The 13,582-nt window shown below is 49.6% G+C and overlaps 1 protein-coding gene across 1 annotated transcript; it reads right to left on the bottom strand.

Moving 5' to 3' along the window:
* Window positions 1-1,710: 1,710 nt before the first annotated feature.
* On the bottom strand, window positions 1,711-12,019 carry KRT75 (keratin 75). Its single transcript, XM_003831048.4, has 9 exons — window positions 11,454-12,019; window positions 10,685-10,899; window positions 9,649-9,709; window positions 9,186-9,281; window positions 8,181-8,345; window positions 6,258-6,383; window positions 5,896-6,116; window positions 4,458-4,492; window positions 1,711-2,396 (listed from the first exon to the last, which is right to left on the bottom strand). Exons 1-9 carry the CDS (start codon window positions 11,949-11,951, stop codon window positions 2,158-2,160), a joined length of 1,656 nt encoding a protein of 551 aa, XP_003831096.3. The 5' UTR covers window positions 11,952-12,019; the 3' UTR covers window positions 1,711-2,157.
* Between the last annotated feature and the right edge of the window lie 1,563 nt (window positions 12,020-13,582).

The following is a 13,582-nucleotide window of genomic DNA, read 5'->3' as shown; positions in this document are numbered from 1 at the left end:
TGTCCCCAGCCATGTCCATCATGAGCTGTGTGGCCTAGGGCCAGCCCCCACACCCCTTCCTCTGTCTGCTCTCTCGAGTCCTTTGTGGTCTTGTGCAGCCAATTTGGGTTTCTTGAATAACCCTTATCTCACCTCAGCATGGAAGACAGACTTGGGAAATACACACAATTTTTCCCCTTAAACAAAGCCCCCAGGACAAAATCTGGGGATTGGAGTCTGGAGCAGACTTGGAGCAGGCCTGGGGGTTTCTGGGCCCCCTACCCACCCAGGCTCTCAGCCACACATTGTGGACACTCCTGTAGCCTCTCATCTGAACTCCCTTCTCTATTCCCAGGTCTTGGGCTCTGAACCCAAAGTCACTAAATTATGCTCCTCCCATTCTGTTCACTTATGATTTCTAAAAATTCATTTATTGGAGATTCAGTCTGTGCCACACCACACGACAGGTCAGCCGCAAGCATGTTTTCATTTAATTCTCATAATAACTTTGTGAGGGTGGATGATAAAAATAAGGACAATTCTGAATATTTTTTGAGCAGCCACTATGGGTAGCTGGTTTCCATGTATCTTCTTTAATCTGAAATAGCACTACAGGGGTTGCTGTTAAGATCCTTGTTTGACAAAGGAGGCCGATTGAGACACAGTGTAGTTAGGCACCTTTGTTGAGGTCACATAGCTAGTGAGCACTGGGGCCATTGTCAGAACCCTGACTCCTGGTCCCATGCCCTGAATCATTGCACCCCACACAGTTGGGAAGATCAGGCTCAGAGATGAGAGCCAGCTTGGCCAGTGGAGAAAGCCTGAGAATGTCACTCCAAATTCCTGTCCCTCCACTTCTCTCCTCTCTTGGTCTGAACTCGCCCTCACCCCAACACCAGGGATTTCACAATTGTTCTCAGTGTCATTTCTCTCCTTCCTGCCGTCCTCCCTCTCCCATCCATTCCAAATTTTAGCCCCTGGTTTTACACTCATCTTCCCTCCTGATTCACGGCCTCCCTCTCCCCCGACTTCACTTCCTGCTCCTTCACCCTGGACAAGGGTGTTTTAGAACCCCGTCCCAAGTAGCTCACATCAGTTCCTGAGCATTGAACTCACTCTCTCCAAGCCCACATCGACTGCCCCACTCTGGGTGAGCCCACTGGGCTATGCCCCAGCTCAGGCCTGATGGGAGGGGTCCAGGAGACTGTAAACTCAGGAATGTGGGAGCTTACTGGATATCTCACTGCTGCCTGCAATTGTGGGCTAAATGGCTCCTCTCCTTGGTGAAAGCGTTGCTCCCAGGGCTGCCTTTTAATTCCTCTTCGTGGCCTGTTATTTCTCTGCTGGGTCTGCAAGTTTGAAACTGTCAGGGAACAATCAGCCCCTCTGCTGGGCTGCCCACCCGGCGTCAGTATTCTGGAATACTGGTTTGGAATGGGGACGGCACTAACAGAGCAGGGAGGCCGGTCTGGGCTTCTCCCAGCAGCTCCGGCTTCCCAAACAAGGCATGCCAAGGAGAGGAAAAAGGAAGTCTGGCCAGCCCTGCACTCCCTGCACCTCTGCAGGCCGCCCTCCCTTCCTCCCAGCCAGCTTTCTTAGCTCAGAGGGAAGGGGCAAGGGCTGATGCCTCTGAGCACTGCTTGTGTGATCCCCATGCTGGGAGCAGGCCTGGGAGAGGAGGAGAATTGCTTTGGGTCAGTCACCATTCCAAACAGAGGGCCAGACACCAAACAGGTGACACATGCATTTAATAGACACATTCCAGGGAGGGAACAGAGGGAGCACTCACTCCCAGCAGGCCACTTATAAACACTATGAGACAGGTGGTTGACAACCTGGCATTGAGAGACTCCCCAGCCTCTGCATCTGGAGGGAGGGAGGGAGGTGGAGCTGGAGGAGGACTTTCCAGCTGCCCGGGCCTCGCAAGATAGGCTGAATGAGAGCCTTGGGAGAGAGCAGGCTTTGGTTTCACATGTGTAACAGACGGGTGCTGCTGGCAGTCTGGGCACGGTCAGGAGGGAGAGGTTGGCTTAGGCCTGGGAATGGGTGTAGCCAGTACTCCAGGCTCCCAGCAGCACAGGTGCACCTTACAAGGAGAGAGGAAGGAGGAGGACCCTGGTGTCCAGGTGTGACTGCAAACAGGCCTCAAGGCAGGGGAGAGGGAGCCATGGGGCTCTCTTAGTGCATGTAGCTCTTCTGGCTGGAGGATGTGGTGGAGACAAACTTGACGCTAGAACCACTGCCCCCTAGGCCCTGGTTGCTGGTGGCACTGAATCCAGAACCTCCCAGGCCTGCACCCAGGCTATGCCCACCACTGGTGGTGAAGGAGTAGCCGCTGCCCCCACCGAGGCCCAGGTTTCCACCTCCAATGCTGCTGCCGCGTCCATAGCCACTGGAAAGAGTGGAGGTGACCACAGCTGCCGGGAAGAGAGGAGGTGTGGTCAGATCAAGTGCAAGCGAGAAGACAGCTGGGAGTGTCAGGGCCTGTGCCCTGGAGTCCTTGGGTGGGGAGGGGGTGGTCTCGTCAGCCAGCAGTTTGCCTCCTTCCAACGTCCCCTGCTTAGTGAGATCACTGCCTGTGTTCCTGAGCTGCAGCTCCAGGCAGCCTCTTAGGCTGGAATGGCTTCCTCCTCCCCTTCCAGAACCTACTGGAGCCCTCTCCTCCTGGAAGCAGCTCCAGTCCACCTGCTTTCCCTTTGATCCTCCTGCTGTGCCGTCTGGGTCTGTCTCCCTGTCTGAGCCTGACTCCAAAGTTTCTCTTCCTTCTGGATGCTTATGGGGGGAGGGGCACACTCCTCTTCCCTCAGCGTCTCCCAGCCCCACACTCAGAATCCCAGGGTGGAGGCTGGAATATTCTTGATGGATCAAGTGACAGATTAACCTGTTGGCCAGTGAACTCTGCCCCCGTTCTCCTCCCAACCTATTCTTCTCCTAATTTATAACTCATCCCCTTACACATTCTAGCACCCTACTTTGGGTCCTGCAGAAGGAAAATCAAATTTAAAAAAATAGACTCCGTTATAGGATGAATTGTGTCCTTCAAAAACCTATGGTGAAGTGTTAACACCAGTATCCGTGAATGCAACCTTATTTGGAAATGGGATCGTTGCAGGTATAACCAAGTTAAGATAAAGTCTGTAGGGTGGGCCCTGATCTAACATGACTGGTGTCCATACAGAAAGAAGGAAGACATTCATCTGATGCCACAGACACACAGGGACACGGTCATACAATCACAGAAACAGACAGTGGAGGGATGCAGCCACAAGCCAAGGAACACCGAGGATGGATGGCCACCGCCAGAGCTAGGAGGAGGCTGGAGGGGGGCTGGGCTGCCCATGCTGCCTCCGTGTTCCAGAACACCATCTGGTTTGGACAGGGGATAGTGCCACTCTGCATGATATACAGAGCAGGAGGCTGGCCCAGGCTCCAAGTTTCAGAGGGACCAGGGCCCTGCTAACCCTTAATTTCAGCCTCCGGAACTGTGAGACAAGACATTTCTGTTGCTTTAAACCACCTGACTGGTGGTACTTTGTTGCAGCAGCCCTGGAAAACTAATACAGACAATTAGGTGTTTTCAAGAGAAAAGGAGCTTCAAGGTTATGCTTGAAGGCCTGTCCCCAAAATTAGCTTTGAGGGTCTCTGGCACCACTAGACAAGGACATCAGGGAAGAAGGACACCTGGGTGGTTCAGAGGGCTCTGCCTTCTAGACTCATTGGCTAATATAATGAATTGCCCTTATGAATGCCCATCAAGAAAACCAAACTCAAACTCACTTGTAGAGGGTGAGTTGTAAGAGTCATATCTGTTGCCCTTGTGATGCCAGCACTGAGCTCTGCGAATGACCACTTCTTCTCTCACCAGCACAGGGCCATGCCAGCTTGTTAATACCTCTCCTGTTTTAGAGCTACTGTACCCAACTGCCATATTTTATGCTGCCCTTACTGCCTTGAAAACCCTTGGCATCCTTCTGCAGTTATACTCGGCAGAGTTGAGCCAAGCAGTGGAGCTTCTTCTCAAACTGTTCAGGAGAGAAGCTGCCTAGTTTGCAATGCTCTTGTCCACAGCATGAAGGCTCCCTTCAAAGGTCCAAGCCAGACCAGGAATTTTCATAAATCCCGTCTACATCAAGTGCTCACCTCTGTGCTAGGCTTGCAGCCCCAACAAAAAGGCAGGGAATTCTGGGAGGTAGGAGATGTGGCCAGGATCTTTTAAACCCACTCAGAACAATGACATCAAACCTCTCATCACCCCTTCTGTGACACCCTCACTCTCAAAGAGGAAAGAACTGTGACATTAAAGACTCCTAATATGGCTTGCTTTTTAAGGGACCCAAAACCTCAAACCTTCTCCAAATGAACGCTGTCTGTGAGATCCCGTCTAACCCGTCATATCTTCACCCTCTGGCAAGCCCACCACATCCCCATCCCCTCTACCACACACACTCCAAATGGCCCAAGAAGTATGTCATACTCACAAATGTTAACTGGAGAAACTCCCTCTCCACTCAACCTGATTGGGAAGAGCAGGGAGAAGGAAGGTTACCAATGTGGCCAGCAGCTTACGGGCCTTTGCAATGACACTTTTGTAATTGTTGACAAAGCATTTAAACATACTTTATTATTTTTATTGCAGAAGTAATACAGGTTGAAATTATTTGAGAACTAGTAGTATTAAAGATAATATTAATAATCTAATGAATAAAATAAGGTGGAGTTTGAGGTTCACAGGAGCAAAATCTATAATCTCAGTAATACAATTTTTGGTTTAAACTAGTTAGATGCCTTAAGGAAATTAAAAGTAATCATATACTGGCATCAACTGGAAAGAAGGGCCTGTCCTATAATAAGATTTGTCTCTCAACAAGGGACCATTGTCATGCACTGAGCAGGGCTGAGCTTATTGTATATAAGTGTGGAGAGGCGTCTGAATCATAAAAATAACAATAGTAATATCAGTTTATTATTATGTTAGCAACCAAGTAACTTTGCTTTAGCATCTTCAGGACAGAACTGGCATTCATTCATAAACACATACTGAGAAACTTAACAAGAGGTAACAGCTGTTGAGTACCTGTTACTTATATCACACCACTTAGTTCTCTCAACAACCCCATGAGGTAGGTATTATTTGCTCACTTTTATAGAGGGAGAAATGGAAGCTCAGACAAGTTAACTAACTTGCCCATAGTCACAAAGCTGGATTTGAAGGCAGATTCATCTGACACCAAAGCCTATGTCTTTGGCCATGAAACTGAATGATAGCTAACATTTATCGAACACGCTGTGTACCATGCATTGTTCTAACAGCTTTGTGTGTATTCCCTTATTTTAACCCTTTTAATAAAGTGAGAGTTTAGAACTATTGTTATTCACATTTTATTGGATGAGAACACTGAGAGGTGGAGAGGTTAAGTATCTGCTCTTGGCTACACAGCTCCTAACTGGCAGAGCACAAAGCTCCCATGAAGCTTTGTGGATCATGTAATCTGACCTTTTCATTTTATCATTGAAGAAATTGAGGGCCAGAGAAGGGAGACTGACTTTCCCAAGGTTATGTAGCTACTTAGTGTTAGATCTGTAAGCCCAAATCCTAGGACTGTTTGTTCTCAGCCCATGGCCTTTTAGACCACATTTCGAGAGCTGCCATGTAACCAAATGTCTCCTTTGGTAGAATTCAGTTACTTAGACCTGATCAGGTTTTAGGTTTCTATGGGGATGCTAACTGTAGTTGCACCTCAAATGATTTACTAGCCTGGAAGGAAATTAAAATTATTTTTTTGCCATAGCCCAACTCTGAACTGCATTTTCTTCCAGGAGAAGAAGGGGCTGCAACAGCCCGAGCCCCTAGGAATGCCCAGGAAGCTGGGGTGAGCTCAACTTGCTTTGAGGATGAAGTTGGTGCATCTGCCTCACCTGCACTCCTCGCCTTCCAGCAGCTTGCGGTAGGTGGCGATCTCCACGTCCAGGGCCAGCTTGATGTTCATCAGCTCCTGGTACTCACGCAGGAGCCGAGCCATGTCCTGCTTGGCCTTCTGCAGGGCCTCCTCAAGGTCCACCAGCTTGGCCCGTGCATCCTTGAGAGCCAGTTCTCCCCGCTGCTCTGCATCAGCAATGGCCGTTTGCAAGCTGGAGCACTGTAAGTACAGGAGGAAGCCATGAGTCCTGCTGACAGCCCATGGAGGTGTGGTGCTTCTTGGGGAGGAGTTCTTAAAGATGGCAGAAAGGCCCAGAAGAAATGAGCATTTGAGGAGCTCTTGGCCCTGCCAAATCTTTACCTGCTTCTTGACGCTGTCAATCTCAGCTCTCAGCCTCTGGATCATGCGGTTCATTTCAGAGATCTCTTGTTTGGTGTTTCGAAGGTCATCCCCATGTCTGCCTGCGGTGACCTGCAGCTCCTCGTACTGAGAGAACCAGAGCAAACCCAGTCACTGAGTCAAATGCCTGGCCCAGGCACTGGCTGTGCACACAGACCCACCCTGGGTGCCACAAGCAGGCTCATTCATTCCTGGTCATTCACTCATTCCCCCTGAAGCTTACAGTTTATTGGGGGACATAGACATTAACTGAATTAGCATATTATCAAATGTATAGTTCCACACTAAGATCAGTGCCCTTAGGAAATGAACAGGGTCCTGGGAGAGTGTAATGAAGGAATCTGACCTAGATTTGGAAGTGGGAAGTGGTGGTCAGAGAAGTCTCTCCAGAGATGGAGATGCTTGAACTGTGGTCTGAAGGATGAGAAGGAGGGACCTAAGTGACCAGTTGTGGGGGAGAATATTCCAGACAAAGGAAACAGCTTGCATGAAGACCCTGGGTGAGGGAAGGAACATGGTGAGTTCTAGGAGTGAGACGGTGATTTGGTCACGGTCCCTGGGGAGTTCCTGGTCACAGAGCGTGCATCCAGACCAATTGTGCCCATGAATTTTGGTAGCCCTCCAAACACCAATGCTGGGGAAACAGGGAGGAGATATGGGGGAATGGTGTGGGATGGTGCAGAGGCTGTGGAAGGCACAATTTTGAAGACTTTGTAAAAGTATTCCCAATCTCAGGTAGTTCTCAATCTAATGGTGCATATCCAGGACATGTGAATTTAAGAGCAATAATTACACCCTGTCTCCTCCAGCAGACTGAAGTGAAACCTACACCCTTCCCTGACAAAAGGAGATCCCCTGCCAGAGTCAAGATCTGTGGGGTTCTTGAAAGTGCTGAATAGCTCAGGTTCCCGCTTCTAGGTATACACGATTAAATGGAGCAACAACCCAACAACATGAGGAATCGTTTGCTATCGATTTCAACCACTTCACCTTGGGGTTAAGTGCATCACATTTCCTTTCACCGTCAAGGCGCTGCCTCTGCCCTGTGGACCCCTGATCCCTGCTACCCACCTTCCTTTCCACCACACTCCTGACCAGAAGGGATGAGGCAATGTATGGAGCAGGGAAAGAGTAGGAACCAGCTCGTAGGTGAGAAGCTGCCCCAAGAGGGGTCTGGATTTGACAGAGAGCTGGTATCATGGGTCAATTGTACCCCGCAAAGCCAAACTTCTTTGCGGCTGTCTGAGCTCTGGGCAGTAGCTGTTTGTGTTTATCCCAGCCTTCCTTTTCCTGACATAAACTCCCTTGCTTGTTCTTGCCTGCCAGCTCCTTGTTCAGCCTTAAACCTCTCCCCACTCCTCGGCAATCTTTTGTCCCTCATGGCTTCCCAACTGGACAAAGCCCCCACGTCTTCCTGGAAGCTTTTTATTCATGCTATCTTTTCCCTTCCATGATTGTCCATTCACTTCATGGCCTCCCAGAGCTTGGGTTCTCTGTTTGCGGTTTATTTATTTGCAACCCTGTAACCCTGATTGGCATACAGCAGGAGCTCAGAAAATATATAGAGAATAAATAAGCCTTTTAGAAACTGCTTCATGACTGTGTCTCGGTTGTCCTTGTGTCTCACCCTGCTCCCACCCAGATCTTGAGGAATGTGGGGCCAGTGGATGTCCTGAGCTCCCAGCATTGGGCTGACCATGTATTAGTGTGTCTGGTTTGGTTTCCACATGCATTTCAAGCTAAGTTGTCATAGCATCAAAGACATGCCTGCTAAGTTGAAATAAACGAATGTGCTCACACGTTTCCTGAGGCTGAGTTAAGTGATAATGTGGAGCCTCAGAGAACACTAACCCTGGAACCTATCATGGAGGTGTCCATGCTCACCTTGGTCTGGTACCAGGACTCAGCCTCGGCCCGGCTGCGGTTGGCAATGTCCTCGTATTGTGCTTTGACCTCAGCGATGATACTGTCCAGGTCCAGGTTGCGGTTGTTGTCCATGGACAGCACCACGGATGTGTCACCGACCTGGGTCTGCAACTGGGACAGCTCCTGCAGGGCAGTAAACTCAGCATCACCAAAGCATAAGATGAAGAATCTTAAATCTTCGTGGTTAACTACCCATCTAGGTCAGGAATCCTTTCCTTGGTATTCCTGGCAGATTCTCTCAGCTATTCCCTAGGTATTCCCATTCATCCCAAAAGATCAGTGTGGTGAAAATCTTTCCCAGCCTTACTTCTCAAGGCTCCCATCTGTGTGCTTTCCCCAGGCATGAGGGTGGGTAAGCGTCCTCTGAATTGGAATTACATAGATTTGAATGTGACACGTGTCTGTTCAGTATGCCAACATAAACGGCTTCTTTAAGAGCATTGGGGACATCTGGGACACTGCTTCCCCCTGCACAGTGTGACTCCATCACTTTCTACCTCTCTCTCCCTTTCCACAGACCCAGGTCTCTGCCTTTGGAGGGGTAGCGCCCAGAATGAGGCATCTTCAAAGGGTAGGAAGCCCCCTGACCAATGAGCTGAGGAACAGCTTGCCTTTTTTTTTTTTTTTTAATACTTTTCAGGGAAGGGGAAGGGAGCAGGTATGTGTTGATTCCTTGGGAAATTACCCAGTGTCCTAGAATTTGGGAATCAGTACTCTCTCCTTGCTAGATGTTGTCCTGCCATGGGATGAGGGAGCTCGGGGGAGAAGCATCAGAGCTGGGGTAGTTTAGTATGACAAGGCTCCAAGTGGTTCTCCCTGGTCCCCCTACCACCCAAGCCCCAGCTTGAAGTATCCAAGCAAGATGCTGGGCAGAGGCACTGAATGAATGAATGGCACAATACATCATCCTTTTCTTTCCAGGCTCCAGACCTAGGAGAGACAGAAATACTTGCAGACTCTTACTGCATCAAAGACTGAGTGGACGAAGTTGATCTCCTCGGGCAGAGATTTGACCTTGGCTTCCAGCTCCACCTTGTTCATATAGGCAGCATCTACGTCCTGGAATGACAGCGCAGGATGCTCCTTTGAGTCTGCAGCCCCAAGTATCCAGTCCAAAAGAAGCTGAGCAGATTTCTCCCCAGCCCATCTAGTTTGGATTTTAGAAAACTCTGGGTCTGGGGGATTTGGGGTTGGGGATGGGTAATTACGGAGAACTGGGGGCTTGAATTCCCTGAGCTCACAGAAACCCAAGTAGGGCTAATGGGGCCATCAACGTAGAGGGAACATGTTGGGAGGTTTGAACTCTGCAGATATTCTCAAGGTTGATGTGACATTTCTTGGGTGGCCCAAGGGTCAGAGGTCAGGTTACCCCACACTCCAGATTCCATTTTAAACCTTCTCCTTTGAGAGAGACATCCCCACTCACCTTTTTCAGGGCTACAAATTCATTCTCAGCAGCCATGCGCTTGTTAATTTCATCTTCGTACCTATAAGGACAGAGCGGGGGGTGTGCTGTTGAGCAAGTCTGCATTAAACTCTTTCCAGGCTGGTGTAGCAAGAGTTAAGAGCCCTCAAATCATTTCCAGCTCTTCCGCTGACCTGGGCATGACTTTGTGTGATTCATTTAACCTCTATTTCTCCCTCCATAAAAGGGGGATAATTTCTTCTGCTAGTTTTTAATAAACTTTTCTAAGAGTAGAAGGTGAGCATGGAACTTAAAGGAATACAAAAATATACTTATGCAACTCCATCTTTTGATAGATATGCAATGCTAATCTAAAATGTTTTTCCACCTCAAGTGTCTACCGAAATCGTGGAGTAAACTTTATCTGTTCAGCAGGCTGTTTCGGGTAGATTTTGATATATTTTCACTGAACCTCAGGGTGGCCCCTGAGAAATATGCTTTTTGTAACTAGGGGTAGCTCGAGCTTAGAAATAAGGGCAAGCTGGCTAATGGGTTAGTCTGGACCAAATCCCTTTCCACTGGATACCTCACCTACTGCAGCCTGGATGATGTGCAGTCAAAAGTTACCCACCACAAGAAAAGTCAGATTGCCCTCCTTTAAACTCTTCCTTGTTACCTCTCTTCACTCTACAGTGAATGCCATCCTGGAAATGCAAACCATCTCAATAATTGAGCCCATGTCCAATGGAATTAAACAATATGCTGACTGTGAAATTACATTATGATTTCTAGAGTGAGTAGCAATGCTTTGTCGGATGATGTTGATATCCCTTTGCAGTCATGTGAACAAATAGGAATAGGATCTTCATCAACAGCAATACACAAGATGAAGGTCCTTGTGCTACCCCACACAGTGCTGTCTCCACCTTGCAGGATAAAGGCTGCAGTTCCAAAGCTCCCGGCTGATATCGGCATTTGCTCCTTTGCACCTCTCTGGTCCTCACACAAAGGAGCCTTCAGATGGCTGTGTGTGGCCAGAAGCCAGTCTCCCACTTACCTGACTTTGAAATCTTCCACAACATCCTGCATGTTCCTCAGTTCAGCTTCAAGCCTGCCCCTCTCAGTGGTGATGCTTTCCAGCTGCCGTCGGAGCTCACTGGTATAGGAATCAAAGAGGGGCTCTAGGTTCTGCCTCACAGTCCTGGAGCCCTGCTCCTGCAGGAGGGCCCATTTGGTCTCCAGGACCTTGTTCTGCTGCTCCAAGAACCTCACCTGGAGGGAAGAAGAGAGAATGAAACCTTGAGAAGTTGGAGAGGCAGAGTTAGACACTCCTATTAATAAGGGAGAGAAGAAAAAGATATTTTTTTCACTTGGCACCCATTGACAATAATGTAACTGACAACTCCAACCCAAAAGGAGGCAGTCCATGGAGCTACCGCAAAGTTCCCTAGGGCTTGCATAGGATTCGGGTGGTGGGGACTAGAGGCTTCTGTTGGGGAGCTGCTCTTGGGTTCAGTTTCTCAACACCACCTACTCTGGGTTAGGGTGGTTTGCTGAGCAGCAACTCTCCTGTAGAGAATCAACAAAACTCTTCTCTTGGTGTTGACTGAACCAGCCCATGTGGCTCCGAAAGAGAGGAAATTTCTACCAGGTCCTGTGGGGCAAGCCGGCCTGACTTGGAAGGGTCTCAGCCCCTGGGAGCCCGTGCTGAACAGTGCTCATTCCCACAGTGGGGTCATTGCATTATTGCTCTCCCCCCATGGGATGGCCCTTCCAAGAGTTTATTTGATCCCAAACCCAAGGGGGTGGATGAAGCCCCTGCTTACCTTGTCAATGAAGGAGGCGAACTTATTGTTGAGGGTCTTGATCTGCTCGCGCTCCTCGGCCCGCACCCGCTGGATGGTGGGGTCGATTTGCAGGTGAAGAGGAGTCAGGAGACTCTGGTTGACAGTGACCTCTTGGATGCCTCCAGGGGGACACACGGGGAAGCTGGGGCCACTGAAGCCTCCTCCAACTCCACCCCCATAGCCAAATCCACTGTTGACTCCAAACCCGTTGCTGGCCCTGCCACCAAAGCCACTTCGGAAGCTGCTGCCACACCCACTGATGGAGACCCGCTTGGCACCCCCCAGGTTGTAGAGGCTGCGGCTTCCAAAGCTGGCCCCAGCACTGCTGATCCTTCCCAGGCCCCCACTCCCTGCTGCAGAGCGGGCCACAGAGACAGAGCTAAAACGGGAGCGGCCAGCTGCCGGGGTGATGGCCGAGGTGGTGCTGAAGCCCCTGCGGCTGCCAGACTGGAAGGTGATGGAGGACTGCCGAGACATGGTGGGTGAGGAAGGCCGGCGAGAAGGCACCTGAGGTGGGCTGGTACAGGCAGTGGAGAAGACAGGTGGCTGGAGAGCCCTGGTCTCGTGGCTTTTATGAGCATCCTGTGGGGGCGGGGCACTGCTAGTGGAGAGGGCCTTCTGATGGCATTCCCTGGGCATCCGCCAACCCTGAGCTCACACTCGGCATCCCTCGGGAAATGGTGTAAGGGCCACTGGCTGGTTCCCTGGCACCCCCTCCCCACAACGTGCAAACTCCTTTCCAGTTGCAACTTGATCAGCATATGAGTAAGAAGCAAGTTAATTGCTTTCCGTCATGTGCTAATGATGCATCTTGTAAAGGACTCAGCAAACACTGCCTCATTTCTAAACTGCTTTCTTAGGCCTGGGACCAACTCCATCCTGTCCAAACATCTTGTGTTAATACAAGCCACTACACTTCACTGTTTCCTTGGGGTGCTTCCTATTCCCTAAGCATTTTCTCAGCACCTACTGCCTGGTTCCCCAAGCCCCATCAAGCTGTCTTTCCAAATCTTGAAGGTCGCGCTCTGTAATCATCTTCCTTAGGAATCCACCCCATTTTGATTGCCCCTTTATTCTGCTCTTAAGCTTCCGTTTCTATTGTGTAGGTCACACATGGTTTTCTGGAGTGTATGTGTGCCTGTGCCCTGCCCGCTGCAATATAATGTGACTCTCAAGGCCAGCCAGTGCTCTGTCTCCTGGGAAGAGAGGTTGTGAGAGGAGAAAGACTCGGGTTTGAATCTCAGACCTGCTCATAGTTGTGGGACCTTGAGCAAGCCATGAAACTTTTCTGTGCCTCAACTTGCATGTCTGTAAAATGGGGTTTGTAATGAATATTCACATGTGAAAACTTTCGCAATGCCTGGTATATGTAAGTGCTGAGTAAATGTCTATTGAGGCTTCCCTCTTTCTGATACAATCAAGTAATATTAAGGAAGTGCCAACCATGTCCATCCTGTGACTAGTCCTGTGGGAATTCAAAAGAAACACAATGCACATTATTTATCTTCAACAAGCTCATGGTCCTGTTGGGAAGATAAAACTGTACAAGATGGTGTACCATGAATCATCACCTCCAAGCTGCATTTGAGGCTGCCTATCCCAGAAGTCTCCCAGGCAGGTTCCTCCTCCTCCTGAGGACCAAGAATTCCTAGCTCTCCAGTCCTTCATCAAAAGAGCTCCAACAGCTGCACCTAGCAGAGGATTCGTTCCTTCCCTGTTTCTCCTGTTAACCTTGTAGACTGTGCCCTACATTCTATATTAGTCTACAAACCGCAAAGAAGACTTCAAGGCACCTCATCTCTCTGTTCTGCAACTCATTGCCCCATCTCCACCATGGGAAGAGTCAAACCAAAACATTGCTGAATCTTCTTCTTTTTTTTTCTGCCTTGAGACAGGGTCTCACTCTGTCACCCAGGCTGGAGTGCAGCAGCTCAATCTCGGCTCACTGCAACCGCCACCTCCTGGGCTCAGGTGATCATCCCACCTCAGCTTCCTGAGTAGCTGGGACTACAGGCATGCTCCACCATGCCGCTCTAATTTTTTTACTATTTTGTAAAAACTGGGTGTCGACATTTTGCTCAGGCTAGTCTTGAACTCCTGAGCTCAAG

Source organism: Pan paniscus, chromosome 10 (genome assembly GCF_029289425.2).
Source record: "Pan paniscus chromosome 10, NHGRI_mPanPan1-v2.0_pri, whole genome shotgun sequence".
NCBI lineage: Eukaryota > Metazoa > Chordata > Mammalia > Primates > Hominidae > Pan > Pan paniscus.
Note: the sequence above shows the minus strand (reverse complement) of the source record. Positions and strands in the feature narration are given on the sequence as shown.